Genomic DNA, 14,934 nt, shown 5'->3' on the forward strand with positions numbered 1-14,934 from the left:
TAGGAAAAAGCCAACCTGCTTAATTGGTACTTCGCATCCGTCTTTCATCAGCCCAAAGGGACCGCCCTGCCTAGCATGACACAGGATGGCCAGGATGAGGGTGTATTTATACCCAGCATTGGTGTAGACCTTGTAAAGGAACACCTTGAGGAGCTGGACATCTTCAAGTCAGCTGTTCCTGACAGATTACACCCTGGAGTACTCAAGGAGAGGGCAGGTGTCATAGTCCAACCATTGGCAAAAATATTTGAAAACTCATGGCACTCAGGTGAAATACCTGAAGACTAGAAGAAGGCCAATGTGGTATCCATCTTCAAGAAAGAGCAGAAAGTAGATCCTGGGAATTACAGGCCAATCAGCTTGACCTCAATCCCCAGTAAGATTCTGGAGAAAATTATCAAAGAGACCCTTCTTGATAAGCTGGCTGATGGCAACATTCTGAAGGACAGCTGCATGGGTTTGTCATGGGTAGGTCTTTCCTGACCAATCTCATCTCCTTCTATGACCAGGTGACATATCTCCTGGACAAGGGAGAAAAGATTGAGATCATATATCTGGCCTTTAAAAAAGCCTTTGATCTGGTGTACCATGATCTCCTCATGGAAAAATTAGCCAACTGTGGCCTCGGCTACATCACATTTTGGTGGCTGGGAAATTGGCTCTGAGGTTGGACCCAGAGAGTAGTAGTCATTGGAAGCAAATCATTATGGTGCTCCATGACTAGTGGTGTCCCCCAAGGCTCTGTCCTTGGACCGGTTTTCTTTAACATCTTTATCAACAATGTGGACATTGGTGTCAGAAGTGCACTGGCCAAGTTCACCAATGACACTAAACTTTGGGGCACAGCATCCACACCTGAGGATAGGCTAGTGATCCAGGCTGACTTGGATAAGCTTAGTAAGTGTGAAGATATAAACCTGATGATGTTTAATACCAAAAAAATCCAAGGTATCACCTCAGGGAAAAAACCCTGCAACACGGTTATAGGCTCGGTAGGGCTATGCTCACTAGCACCACAGCTGAAAGAGACTTGAGGGGTCATGACTGACCACACGATGAACATGAGCCACCAATATGATGCAGCAGCTGATAAAGCAAACAAAACTCTGGCTTGCATCCATAGATGCTTCTCAAGCAAATCTCAGGATGTCATCCTCCCACTGTACTCAGCCTTGGTGAGGCCGCAGCTGGAGTATTGCATCTAATCCTGGGCTCCACAATTCAAGAAGGATGTTGAGAAGCTTGAGAGAGTCCAGAGGAGAGCCAAGTGCATGATCAGAGGGCAAGAGAATAAGCCTTATGATGAGAGACTGAGAGCTATGGGACTCTTCAGCCTGGAAAAGTGCAGGCTCAAGGATGACCTGTTGGCTGCCTATAAGTACGTAAGGGGTGTGCATCAGGATCTGGAGGAATGTCTGTTCACCAGAGCATCCCAAGATACAACAAGGACCAAAAGTCATAAACGCCTCCATGACTATTTTAGGCTAGACATGCCTGCAGTGGCTCAGGCCAGAAGCCGGAAGGAAAAACTTCACTGTCCGAGACCCCAAGGCCTGGAATAGACTCCCTCCAGAAGTGGTGCAGACACCTACTCTGGACTCATTCAAGAAACATTAGGATACCTATCTTGCTGGGTTCCTTTGACCCTAGCTGACTTCCTGCCCCTGGGGCAGGGATCTGGACTTGATGATCTTCAAGGTCCATTCCAGCCCTAATGTCTATGAAATCTATGAAGTAGCTTGTAATGTCCCTCTGTTCCTTCCTTACAAAAAAAGTTGTTTAGGAAAAGCTTGAACTAATGAGAGATGCTTTTGTTTTGTTTGATGGGCTGATAAATGGTAATAACTCTCTGTGTAACTCCCTGCTGTATAACGAAATACTCTATTATCAACAGAGAGTGGGGAAGAACTTCTCCCTAACCAGTGTCCTGCCAGGCCCTGGCCATGCCTCCCTCAGCTCAGCAGTGTCAAAGAGAAGGGAAGGCTGCTCTAGTGCCCCCCGGCTTCTAGCCTGAGCCACTGCAGGCATGTTCCTGCATTTCTGGGATATCTGTGCAGTTACAACCCAGTTCAATCTAACCAGGTTAGACTAACCTGCAAAAATTGAATTAATTTTGGCTCAGGCTTTTTGAATGTCTGTCCCTAGTCTATGACACAAGTTAAAGGGTAAAATTGAGGGGAAAAACAGAGAAATCCATGCAAGAGTCACAGACAAGCCATAGGAGGGAAGAAAATGGAATTTCTATATCCTCTAGAATAAATAAGGTAAACAAGGAAGAGACAATGAAAGGGAGAAGCATCTCTTCTGATTCAAGTCCAAATGCACTGAAATGAACATATTTAAGATTCTATGTAGGGATCATAGTTATAGAATCAGGGAAAATTAGGGTTGAAAGTGTCCTCAGGGGGTCATCTAGTCCAACCACCTGCTCAAAGAAGAACCATCCGCAACTAGATCATCCCAGCCAAGGCTTTATCTAACTGGATCTAAAAAAACCTCCAAGGATGAGGAGTCCACAACCTCTTTGGGTACCTGTTCCAGTATTTTACTAACCTCCTAGTGAGACTATTCTTCCTAACATCTAACCTAAACTTCTCTTGCTGCAACTTGAGACCATTGCTTCTTGTTCTGTCATCTACCATCATTGAGAACAGTCTATCTGCATCTTCTTTCAAGCCCCACTTCAGGCAGTTGTAGGCTGCTATTAAATGCCCTCTCAGTCTTCTGTTTCCTAGACTAAATAAGACCAGTTCTCTCAGCCTCGCCTCAGAAGTCATGTGCCCCAGCCCTGTCACCATTTTTGTTGCCCTCCATTGGACCATAACCTTTTGGTAGTCAGGGGTCCAAAACTGAACACAGTACTTCAGATGTGGTGAATAGAGGGAAATAATCACTTTCCTTGATCTTGTGGCAACACTTCTACCAATGGAGCCGAGTTTGCTGTTAGCCTTCTTGGCCACAAGGGCACACTGTTGGCTCATATCCAGCTTATTCTCCACTGTAACCCCCAGGTTCTTTTCTGCAGATCTGCTGCCCAGCCAGTCAGCCCTCGGCCTGTATTAATGCATGGGACTGTTCCATCCTAAGTGCAGGACTTTGCACTTGTACTCGTTAAACCTCATGAGATTTCTTTTGGCCCAATCTTCCAATTTCTCTAGGTCACTTTGAATCCTAGCCTTACCCTCCAGCATATCTACTACTCTCCTCAGCTTGGTGTCATCTACAAACTTGCTAAGGGTGCATTCCATCCTGCCTTACAAATCATTAAGATGTTGAACAAAACCTTCCTCAGGACAGACCCCTGGGGCACTCCACTTGATACCAGCTGCCAACTAGACATTGCACCATTGATTACTACCCTCTGAGCCTGATGCTCCTACCAGTTTTCTATCCACCTTACAGTCCAGTTATCCAGCCCATACTTCCTTAGCTTGCCTGTGGAATACAGGAGACCATATGCCACATACATTAGTTCCCCACATCCACAGAGCCAGTCATCTTATCTTAGAAGGCAATCAGCTTGGTCAGTCAGGCATGACTTGCCCTTAGTGAATCCATGCTGACTCTTCCTAATCACCTTCTCCTCCAAGTGCTTAGAAATGGATTCCTTAAGGACCTCCTCCATCATTTTCCCAGGAACTGAGGTGAAGATGACTGTTCTGCAGTTCCCTCGATGCTCCTTTTTCCCATTCTTAAAGATGGACACTATGTTTGCCTCTTTTCAATCATCCAGGACCTCTCCCAGTTGCCATGAGTTTTCAAAAAGGATGGCCAGTGACTTTGCAACCACATCAGCCAACACCCTCATCACCCTGGGGTGCATCCCGTCTGGCCCCATGGACTTGAATATGTCCAGCATATCTAAATAGTCCCTAACCTGTTCTTCTCCACTGTTGGCTGCTCAAACTGTGCTGCCTGGTACAGTAGTCTGGGAGCTGACCTTGCCTGTGAAGATGGAGATGAAAAAGACATTGAGTACTTCAGCATTTTCCATATCCATGTCCTTTGTCCCTTCCATATCTGTTGCTAGCTGCAACTCCAGTTGTGCTTTAGCCTTCCTGACTATATCCCTGAATGCCCAAACAATATTCTTATATTCCTTCCTAGTTGCTTGTCCAAGTTTTCACTTCTTATAAGCTTTCTTTTTGTGATTTAGTTTACTGAAATGTTTCCTGATAAGCCAAGCTGGTTGTCTGCCATACTTGATAGTCTTCCTGCACATCAGGATGGTTTGTTCTTGCATTCTCAGTAAGGCTTCTTTAAAGTACAGCCAGCTCTCCTGGACTCCTCTCCCTCTAAGACTGGCATAAAGTCACAGCATTTGCATCTCAATCTGATTACAGACATTGACCTGCCTACCAGATACTTCAGCCTCCTTTTTAATTCTAATGGGAGACTGAGGAAGTGGAGAATACAGTGACCATAAGAACCTCCCATGAGTTAAAATTCAAGACTCCAGTGACTACATAATAGTTGGAGAAATGTTTTCTCCAAATATGAAATGTAAAGCATGAATTTATATACCTGAAATTGCTACTTACCAACTACTGACATTTCAGGAACACTAGCAGTGTAAAATTCTTCTGGAAATGTTGGTTCATTGTCATTAATGTCATGGATTTTGATAACAAACTCAGATTCTGGCTCCACTGGCCTGAGAGTTCTTCTGTTAATAGCTTGGGCACGCAGGGTGTAAAAGGCTTTCTCTTCTCTGTCAATTCTTCGAGTGGCATGAATGTCACCTGTTTTCTCGTCAATAATAAAAAGAGTACCAGCCCCATCTCCTGACAAAATGTACTTGAGAGACCCATCTCCCTTGTCTTGGTCAGAATGAAGCTAAAGAAGGAAGAGAGAGAGAGAAAGAGAGAGAATTTACTTTTAAAAAAGGGGTCAGATTTAATAAAATGCACACAAACAAAATGAAAAAAAACATGTTATGCTGCTTGCAACTAACAAGGCTTTCACTGACAAAGCGGAGTCATTTTCAATTTACTTTGCCTTGACATGCTGCTAGAGTCATTGTGTTGTGTTAAAGCATTCATTTCCCCCTTACTTAACATAGAGAATCTTTTAGCTTGACTGCTGTGGTAGATTTTAGTTTTCCAGCAACACCTGTTCTCTGCTGTGAAACATTTGTGCCACAAATCTTAAGGAAGAATTTTATGTTAATGTTGACCTTTTCTTTCCTTGAAGAGAACCTATTAAAAATTCACAACCTGCTGTGTTAGTTGTAAATTCACTAAGCAGATAAAGGACATGGCAGGATACATGACAATTAAGGAAAATAGAACAACTGGTGCTGTGTTGTACAATTTTAAAAATATATATTTCGTATTATTTATGTTTCTGCTAAATTGGAGAGTGTTTCATTGTGCCTAATTATTACTTTCACTCCCATCAAATAATTTATATGGCTTCAAGGGAAGAAAAAGATTTATTAAGCAATCAGTAATGACTCTCATCCCATTATCTAGCTATTATAATACATATCTTTCTCTACTAATGATGTCTAACATAGGAACCTCCCTAATATTTTGTAACACTGTATTGTTTTGTCCTGAAAGGCAACTGGCTCAGCCAATGAGAATGTTACATAGCATGTGTTTCCTACCAACCCAGTTATAAAGTCATCTGCAATCTCATTCTTTCCATGTGTCTGATTTGCAGCATTTGATAATCTAATTTGTTTTCACCTCAAAATATAAAATTGTAATATACTTTAAAAAATGACAGATATGTCACATCTGATAACAGCTCTGATTTTATTAATAAGTAAGTCCTAAAATAGTTCTGATTTTGTGCATGAAGTTTTAAGGAAGCCAGTGGTTAGAAAGACATTTTTATGGCATGCAGACATTTAACTACCTCATTCATAAACCCATGGCACCATATAGAAAAAACACCAATAAATATTTAGCTTTACATAATCAGGTGTTTAGACCTACACATGCTGTAAATTCTACCTGCAAGTATTTGAGTCTAGAAGATAGGGAGTGTGAATGATGAAGGGCATGCTGTTAAATTGTAAATCATTTTATGAGCACGTGTAGATCCCCAACTACCTAATTTTCTCATCTAATAGTAATGTATCTGCTAGTAATGTATCTGTAAAATAACAATAGAAAGAGCATTTAGTAGATACAAAAAGAAAAATACTTGCTACAAAGTATGTTCATAAGAATGCTACATAGAACACAGGCATCAATCCTACTACCCCTCGCATGCAAAGCAAGCGCTCTACAACATGAACTAGTTCCCCTACAGATGCAAAAGGACAAATACTTGCTCCAAAATATGTTCATAAATATTTGAAAAAAATGCTAAGGGCAAAATGAATGACACGGGGTTTTTTGGGGGGGAAGGGTTATAATTTTTAATCAGATCCAAAAATTAGAGTAGTCCAACAAGTTTTGAACAGAAAAGAAAACTAGAACATTTTGGTCTCTATCCTTATTTTCTAACCACAAATAGAGTAACGGTAAAGAAGCATTGAACCAGTATTGCAAGTAGGGCAAGGCAAATAGGGCACCAGCCCCAGCTACTGGCTTAGAGGGGGTGCCAGCAGCATTCTACAGTGGTCCATACTCCTGCCTTCAGGTGCTTAACATTGCCCCCTCCCCCTGCAAACCCCGGCCACTCGCTAGCTTTCAACACGTCTTCCCTCTGCCCCATCCCCTCCCCATTCTTTGCTCTCCAGCACTCAACAGCGTCTGTGCCCAGGGAACCAAAATTACTAATTATGCTTCTGCTTTAATTAATTACATTAATATCATATTCAATCACATAAGTTGGAACAACAAAACAACAACAAAACCCTTCATGCTTTAGGATATAAACTGATGACAGACATGCTTATGTTGGGTATAAATAACTACTGGATGGTATGCAGTGTTGCAGCTTCTCTGGAATATGCTGCTTTTACATTGCTTTCTAAAATACTTAGTTTAGATTAAACTAACATTAAATTTAGAATACTAAACTGGAGAAACCACTGTGGCAGTGTTGCTGTTGTTTTAATGTAATAATACCTGGATTTTTGCATAAAAATCAAATGATTACAATTAAGTGGAAGGACAAGCTAAACGTCAAAGGGTAAAATCCTCTCATTGCAGTACATTCTCTGAAACAATCCCATTAAACTCACAATGGGTGCTTACAGACATGCTTGTTCATGTTCAATTAGAACAGTCCAGTGTCACCTCACCATCACATTTCAAAATGGCCACAGGGTGCTTTATTTAAACCTCATTGAATGAGATTTATATAAATTGCCCCATGATCATTTTGAAATGCATAAGTGCTTGATACACATGACAGTGAGCTGTTTTAATTACAGTTGCTCTCCAGGAACCACTCAAATTAAATGCCCCCTTTCCCCACCCACAAGTATATGCATAGGGAGCCATTGTGACTAGCCTAGAGTGAAGAAATTCATGCAGAAACTAGGACTAATGCTACTTTTACAAACAGAAAAAAAGAATTATGTTGATTTTTTTCAATAAATTTTCTAATTTTGTATTTTAATAGTAAGTACACCAAGGCTAGGGGCAAGGAATTATAGGTTAATTTTATTAGAAGTAAATATTAAAGTAAATATTCTGTTTAAATTTTTTTTAGCTAGGAACAGTTGGTTCATTCTAACAAAGAGAAGGCATGAAAAGTAATTGGGACTGAAGTTTCCTTCATAAAAGCCAAGTTTTTTCCCTACTGCCTTTCTCTTCATTCAGTTCCTTTGCCTCTTAACCTGGAAAGTTTGATCCACCCACAGATGCATCCTCTTCTACCTCCTCTTGCTTTCTAATTATCTTCTTCCTCTTTGTTTTATGGTAAAGGATGGAATGTAAACTTCATGGACAATTCCTTTGCTGGTTTGCTTCTTGTTTGATGGAGGGAAATAAATCATCCCTGGCAATGTTTGAAATAGGATAGAATAGGAAAAAAATAAGAGAAATGGAATGGCCAAAAAAGAATTTTCCTTGTGATTTCAAATACAGTTTTGCGTGCAAAAACATGAACAATGCACCCCTCCCCCCCCCCCCAATGGCTACGGTGCCACATTAAAAGCCAAATAGCAATTTCACCTATTTAATGCAATACTGTGGGCATATAACAGTTATTGTGAGTGCATATGAATTTATTTGCAATATTAAAAATTATCTCTTGTATTTACACTTCATTCTAATAGATATTCAATTGCAAAGTCCTGAGTCAATAGAATTGTCATGTTGAATATCAAATTACCACATTTAGTCACAGATTGTCCCAGTTTCTTAATACCCTAGCAAAGCCAATATGTTCATTCCTGAAATATTTATCTTTTCAGGTCACTGAGCAGTTATAAAAACTAGCAGTAACAACAAGCTAATTTAAAGTAGTCCTTCTTTAGCAAAACATTGTAAAATTGAAAGGACACATGCCTGTGATCTGCATTTGAAATTTCTAGCAATGAGAGTTGTACATAAACGTGGAAGTGTGAGCAGAGGCTTTGAGCTTTACACAGAAAAACACAAAGGAAGGCCCCTGCTTTAAACATTATAGTTTTAGTTTGGGATCCTTGAAGCTACTGGTTGCCACTTCCATTTGAGTGGTATCAACATTTCCTACCAGAATTATACTCTCATATAAATCCTGGGTTTAACATAAGAAATAGTTTGTAATCTTTGGTTCTGATGGGTACTGATCTTCCATAAGTCTCCCAGCTTAGTGGTGATATGCATCTCCTAAGTACAACAAGACAGAAGTTACTGATGAAGAATCACAATTATTAGGAGAAGTAACTGTCTCATGTCCTCTATCTCCATAAGTTAGTCTGATCTGTGACAATAAGCATGAATGTATATTACTGATGGAAGGACTTTGAAATTCTCAAGAGATTTCAATTAGGTTTAGAAAACCACTTTATAGCCTCTTATTTGCAAATTAGGGAATCTCTCTCACAACATTCATGTGCTTCTGCATCTGTACAGTTTAAGGAAGTAGAAAATAAAGGTAATAGAAAACTGTAGGGCAGGAAGACTGGCAAAAGTTAACAATATTTTTTCAATCCTCACATTTGATAGATGAAGAAGAAATCGGGTCAATTATTTATTTAGAACCGCCTTTCACAACTCTTGCTGTTGTTTGCATAGCAATGTGAAGAATGCGTGTATTTTTCTGTTCACAAGATGCACTGACTAAACTCTCACAAATATTTGGGCAGCAAATTGCAGTATTCGCTGTAATGAATAGCTACTACAGGAAGAACTTGTTAATTTGAAATGCAGGGGACCAAAAAACACCAACTTTGAAATAAATGGGATCAAAATAAATGTACCCATAGTAATTTGCATATGCAAAATACTACAGGTACCTACAGCCTTAGTTCAAACACAATTGAAGCATTTTATCTTTTTGAAAATTGCTGCAATCTTTTGTCTAGGGAGTGACAATAGCTTCAAAGCATCCAATACTTTGAACTATCCAATATTGAGCTAACAAGGTTTTTCTGTACAAAATTCTTAAGCTAAACAAATAAACACAAAAAACTAACCTAATTTTGATAATTTACTTTGGGGTTTATATGACTGTTGACTGCTTCAGGTAACTTGAATAGTTTCATTTAGCACCAGATAAATAGAACATCATTAGTCAATGTGGATAAAAGTAGTATCAAATGGATTTAGCCACTGTGGGTTTGCCAGTCTTTTACAGTGGGACTGTACAAAATATTCGCAAGAGAACTACAAATAAGTTTATTATGCATTTAAAATGCCACAGTCCCTGAAGCATAAATCATGAAAACAAATCTGTATTAATGGCCTTTCTCACCTCTTTATGCATTGTAATGATTGCCTGCTTTGACCTTCTGAGTCTCTCCCAGGCCCCTCCCTGGAGAAATGCACTGCTTGACTGTTGTATATGACAACCTCACCCTTCAATAACTTCTCACCTCCCTGACTCCAAAGCTTTATTATGAAAAGAAATCTGCATGAGTAGCATTATAGAACAGCAACAATCCTTCTAAAAGTCCCTCTACAGCAACATCCTGAGTCTCTATACCTGCCCCCACAGCAGATTTTGCCTTCTACCACACCATAGCATCCTCTACTTACTACTTTCTGCCTTCCTCACTACCATCTAATGCTTCCCGAGCCACAAGTATCCTGGTCAGTGTATAGCAGGGTGAAAACCATCATTTTTCATTTTCACCAGAAGTGGCAACTGAGTTTTGCAGGTTTCTTACAAATTTGCTAAAGTTTGTATAAGGTTCCTGCAGCCTTAAACTAAATGTCCATTGTCAGGAATGAACCTCAAAAAAATTTAGACAGAAATATATTAGAAGCCTTTGAATAGCTATCCTTTAAAGCTATTTTAAAGCTGGAAAGATATCTCCCCTTATATATGGGCCATCATTAATATTAACAGGCAATGAAATAAAATTAATGTTAGAATTACTAAACTGCTGAAGAAATCGTGTACACACCCTAAACTATATTTAAAACAAGGATCTCAGTCATTACCAGGGATCCCGGTTTTCTCTATTTAAAAAAAAAATCCCTATTTTTGGTTAAAATCCACATTTTTCCATGATAAAATGAACCACCACTAACACACACACACACACACACACACACACACAGAGGTTTTCCTCGCTTTATGCGGGTTCTGTATGTGTGAATTTGCTCTTATGCGATGACCCTTTTTATTCCAAAAATTCGTTATATGCGAGGTAAATTCACTCTTATGCAATCAGTGTGGTGGAATCCCACAGTTAGCTGCTTTGTGTGGTGCATTGTGGGACTGATGCACACCAAAAATAGTCTCCTGTGTGGATCTGTGCTCCTCGCTCATTGTCTGTGACATTTCTGTAGTTGCTGTCTCCATTATGGCTTCTAAGTTTCTCATTAGCTTATTTCCTACCCCTCTCCCTGTGCTTGTGTCTATTGTCTGCTGTTGGTGAGTACCAAAATTGTCTTGTAAAAGTGGTAGAAATAGGTCTGGGAGTCAGTATAGTCGAGGTCTTGGAACGTATCCCTATTTGTTACATTGTAATGTGGGTTCCCTTTATGCGAATTTGAGTTATGCACCATTTTCCAGGAATGCATGTACAGCATAAAGCAAGGGAAACCTGTATATGGATTTGGGGCTACTTTTTTTTAACCAAAAATTGGGGATTTTTTTATAATCAGAAAAAAGCAGGATCCCTGGTCATTATGGGTTTTCTTTTTCTACAGTATGTAAAAGGATCAAACACCTTATTAAACAAAGTATTTTGAGGACAACCTTAAAATGATGAAACCTGCACAAGGACAGAATATTTAGAAAGGTTAATAGTCCCTCAAAGGGTTTGGAAACAGGTTGCACAATCTCCCCTTCAGCTGAAGAGCTATGGGTGAGTCTACTGGTGACAATTCCAGAAATGCAGCTATAAACCGCAGAAATGAAATGATAGAAAACATTCCATTTTATAAGCATTTTCCCACCAATCAAATCATCATTAGGAAAGGCAGACTGGTAGGAGCATGTGCCTGGGCATCAGAGAAGCTGAATCCTAAACCCATTCTTGATACTGAGTGGCTGAATAAGCTTGCAGGGGTCATTTCCATGCCCCGCAAATAACATGGTTTCTTCGAGGTTCCATTGTTTTTTACTGGGCACATCTATACATGCAATTAGCACAAGTGAATTAACTCTGGTGGAGTTTGCACCATACTTTATTGCTCCCATGCACAGCATTTACACATGAACCCAGGACCACAGCACGTTGAGCCAGGGCAATGCAGCCACAGCTGGCAAGGGGCCTAGGGAATCAGCCTGCCAGCCTGGAGCTGCTCCACTCCAGTTCAATATGCTGCAGAGGGGCTGGCTGGGGAACAAGGGTGTAAGAGTGTGGGCTTACCTGGCAAGCAGTCCATCCATAGCACCCTTGTGCCCCAGCCAGCCCCAGTCACTGTCTAAATATGCATTGTGTACACTAAATAAGTCCTCCATAGGATAGTGCATGTATTGGGCAGTACTATCCTACAGTGGAATTAATTAGTTTACTCTGGCTTAATAGCACTGCATGTGTAGACAGTAGCACTTTACTGAAGAGCTAATTAATCAACTTTGCAGTAAAGTACATGTATCGGTGCCCCCATTGTGATATACGTGAGGTCAGGTGCTGTGCTTTGGTTTTACATTCCAGAAATATCACACGAAAAAAATCACATCCTGTTCTAAATGAGATTTCAAAACTTAAATAATCCATTTATTTAAACAAGCCTATGAAAACTTTTAAGGAAATTACCCCAAGTAAAAACTGATAGTTTATTTTTCTTTTCTGTTAGAGGTTAGTGAAAATTAAGCTGATGAAATTTCCCTGCATTGCTTTAAGTATAAAATGTTTCACACAGCTCTTTTGGCTAACGGGCATCTGTGATTCATGACAGCCAAGCTGAAAAAAGGAGAGACATCTGTTTCACTTAGCAATTTTGTTTCACAAAATGATCAGCTGTAAAGATGTAGTTTTGTTTTTGTATCTGTATCTGATATTTTGCAAACTCTTTCTTCAATTAATTTTTTAATTCTTTTCCCACATGAACTCTTCAACTTCTTAGCTGTCAATTCTGCATAGGAATGACTGTGGTAAAAATAATTACTTTGTGTTACAGACCTGTATATATGTTTACGTATTTATAGTAAGATTAATATAGTCTTTAAACTTGAGAATATATTCATCAGAGTAGTATCAAATAGTAATATTAAACTGAAGGCAATTTGATAAATATTGGTTCACATCTGGAAAGAGCCAGAGCAACAGGCTATTATGTGCATGTTTTATTAGAAGCATTATTAGAACAATTGAAAAATATAGAAAACTGTTAGAAAATGTATCTTAATTGCAAAAATATAGAGCTAAATGAGATTGTGTTTCTTACCAACATATATCTAAAGGCAACTACGGAAAAAAAGCCGGAGAAAATTCTGTACAGATATACCTTTGTTGATTTTGAGTCTTCTTACACAAATCTATCAAAATATTCAAAATTTACAACAGAGTAGCTCTATTCAGAAAAGTGACTTGAAAGTAGTACTGGGAGATGGAGTCAACCTTCATTGAAGCTTGGTGATTCCAGATAAAATCCACCTATTGCATAAGTAAAAGAATATTCACCCCCTAATTGCGAACACTGAAATTTCTGCATGTAATCTGAAAGTCATATCAGCTTTTCCTGTAGTACCAACAGGCATAAAAAAAATATTAATCCCACTTTCATCAAGAAAGTCAGAAAATAATATTTTGACTAACAGGGAACAGATCAGGTGAGTAAGAAAACATAGTCCAATGTATTTGTATATAAATGTGGCCAATAATAATGTAAGATTATCATACTTTAGGACTGATAAAATTTACTTCCATTTGAATTTCATATTCAGAGGTCAATGTCTGAATATTGGATAATCTAAAATCCATATAATCAGGTAACAAGTAAATGCAGTGCATTTGTAGTTCAAAACAGAACAGTTATGTCACGACCCAGTGATTTTTGTGCCTCGGCACTATGGAATTTCCTGGCCACATGAGAGCTCCTTTGCACGGCAGTGTTCTGCTGCAATTGAGAGCCTGCATGCAGGAGAGTTCCCACCAATTTGCAGTTTCCTTTGCAGGATGCATTTCTTCTTTGCAGCACAGAGATGCACGGTGCAAAGAGTTCCCGCTATTCGGATGCAAATTTGTGCCCCACTATTGGCCAGTGCTAAATTATTCACACATGGCGGCTAGTAATTGGCTCGCTGGCCGTTTAAAATTCCGTGCGACTTCCGCCCAAGTCGAAGAGCTTTGAGCACGCTGCAGAGTGCCTCTGAAGTTATCTGACTTGCGGCTGCCGATCGATAGACTGATCACCTATCGATCTTTCTTCCCGTCACCGAGCGCAACCCCGACGTACCCCTTTCCCCGCCGGCTTTGAATTGCGGACGGATTAACTGGCTTGGGCCCCGCCAGCTGGAACAACTCGTGTGGGTGTTCCGACGACCCGGCCACCTGCGTCGTGATTGCAAGCGGCGTGAGTAAAGTTTTTTACAACCAATAAGTTGTGTCTGCATCTCCATTCACCAGCCCACCCTGACGTACGAGCGTAACTCGAGTCGGCCCTGGCCGTCTGAGACAAGTTACTAACAAATAAAACTGGTAGTCCAAATTCTTACTTTAGGATCTTCAACCTTCAGTTCAAGCCAGTTTTCGTCTTATTTTCATCTTATTTTAATAACCAACCCCATCTGATACAAATCTTTACTTTTTCCTCAGCAGTTTTCACCAAATGATACAGGCTATTCAGTTACTACCTTCCCAAATACATTTGACTTCCCTTAGGTTACAATGTGATATTATTTCTATCAGCAGAATTTGTCTCCACTCTTTCTACATTTCATTTTCTAAGCCTCCAGTTTGATATGACTAATACAGTAGCAATGAGACTCAGAGATGATATTTAGATTCAGATAAAGTCCTAAATTTCCTCTAAATTTGCAGGGTGATGTCAGATCCTATGTTTAACTATTTTTATCTGTTAGCTGCTCTCTAGTTAATCATATTAGCCATGTGATGTAAAATATAATCTCAGAAAGTGTTCTCGCTTCAACTCCAGTTCAGTGATTCTCAGTCAGGGTTCTAGGGCACCTTGGGATGCCACTGGATCTTCTAAAGGGTGCCATGCAGTATGAAGAGATAAGTGAGGTGTTATTAGGAGATAAGAGCCTAAACTAAGCAGATGGGCAGGCTCTGCCTTCTCCCAGTCTGGAAGATCCCCTGTTCTCCCTGCCAGACCCCTCTGCAAGGAGATAAGCATTGTAGTTATAAATTATTCTTTTTAAATTGGGTGCCATTCAGTTCACAAAAGAAAGGAGTTCCTTAAGCCTAATGAGGGGTGCACTGAATCCCAAAAGGTTGAGAATCACTGCTGTAGTTCTACA

The 14,934-nt window shown here is 39.8% G+C and overlaps 1 protein-coding gene across 3 annotated transcripts in view; it reads right to left on the bottom strand.

Annotated features, from left to right (window-relative positions):
- The window catches only part of CDH10 (cadherin 10), a 164,573-nt gene that overhangs the window by 80,769 nt on the left and 68,870 nt on the right, over positions 1-14,934 (bottom strand). For all 3 annotated transcript variants that reach the window (XM_014524585.2, XM_014524584.2, XM_006033441.3), the window contains exon 3: positions 4,542-4,836. In XM_014524585.2, the coding sequence (XP_014380071.1) occupies positions 4,542-4,836 (295 nt within the window). The remainder of the gene's footprint in view (positions 1-4,541; positions 4,837-14,934) is intronic.

The sequence above is a fragment of the Alligator sinensis genome, unplaced genomic scaffold, assembly GCF_000455745.1.
Source record: "Alligator sinensis unplaced genomic scaffold, ASM45574v1 scaffold271_1, whole genome shotgun sequence".
NCBI classification, from domain to species: Eukaryota; Metazoa; Chordata; order Crocodylia; family Alligatoridae; genus Alligator; species Alligator sinensis.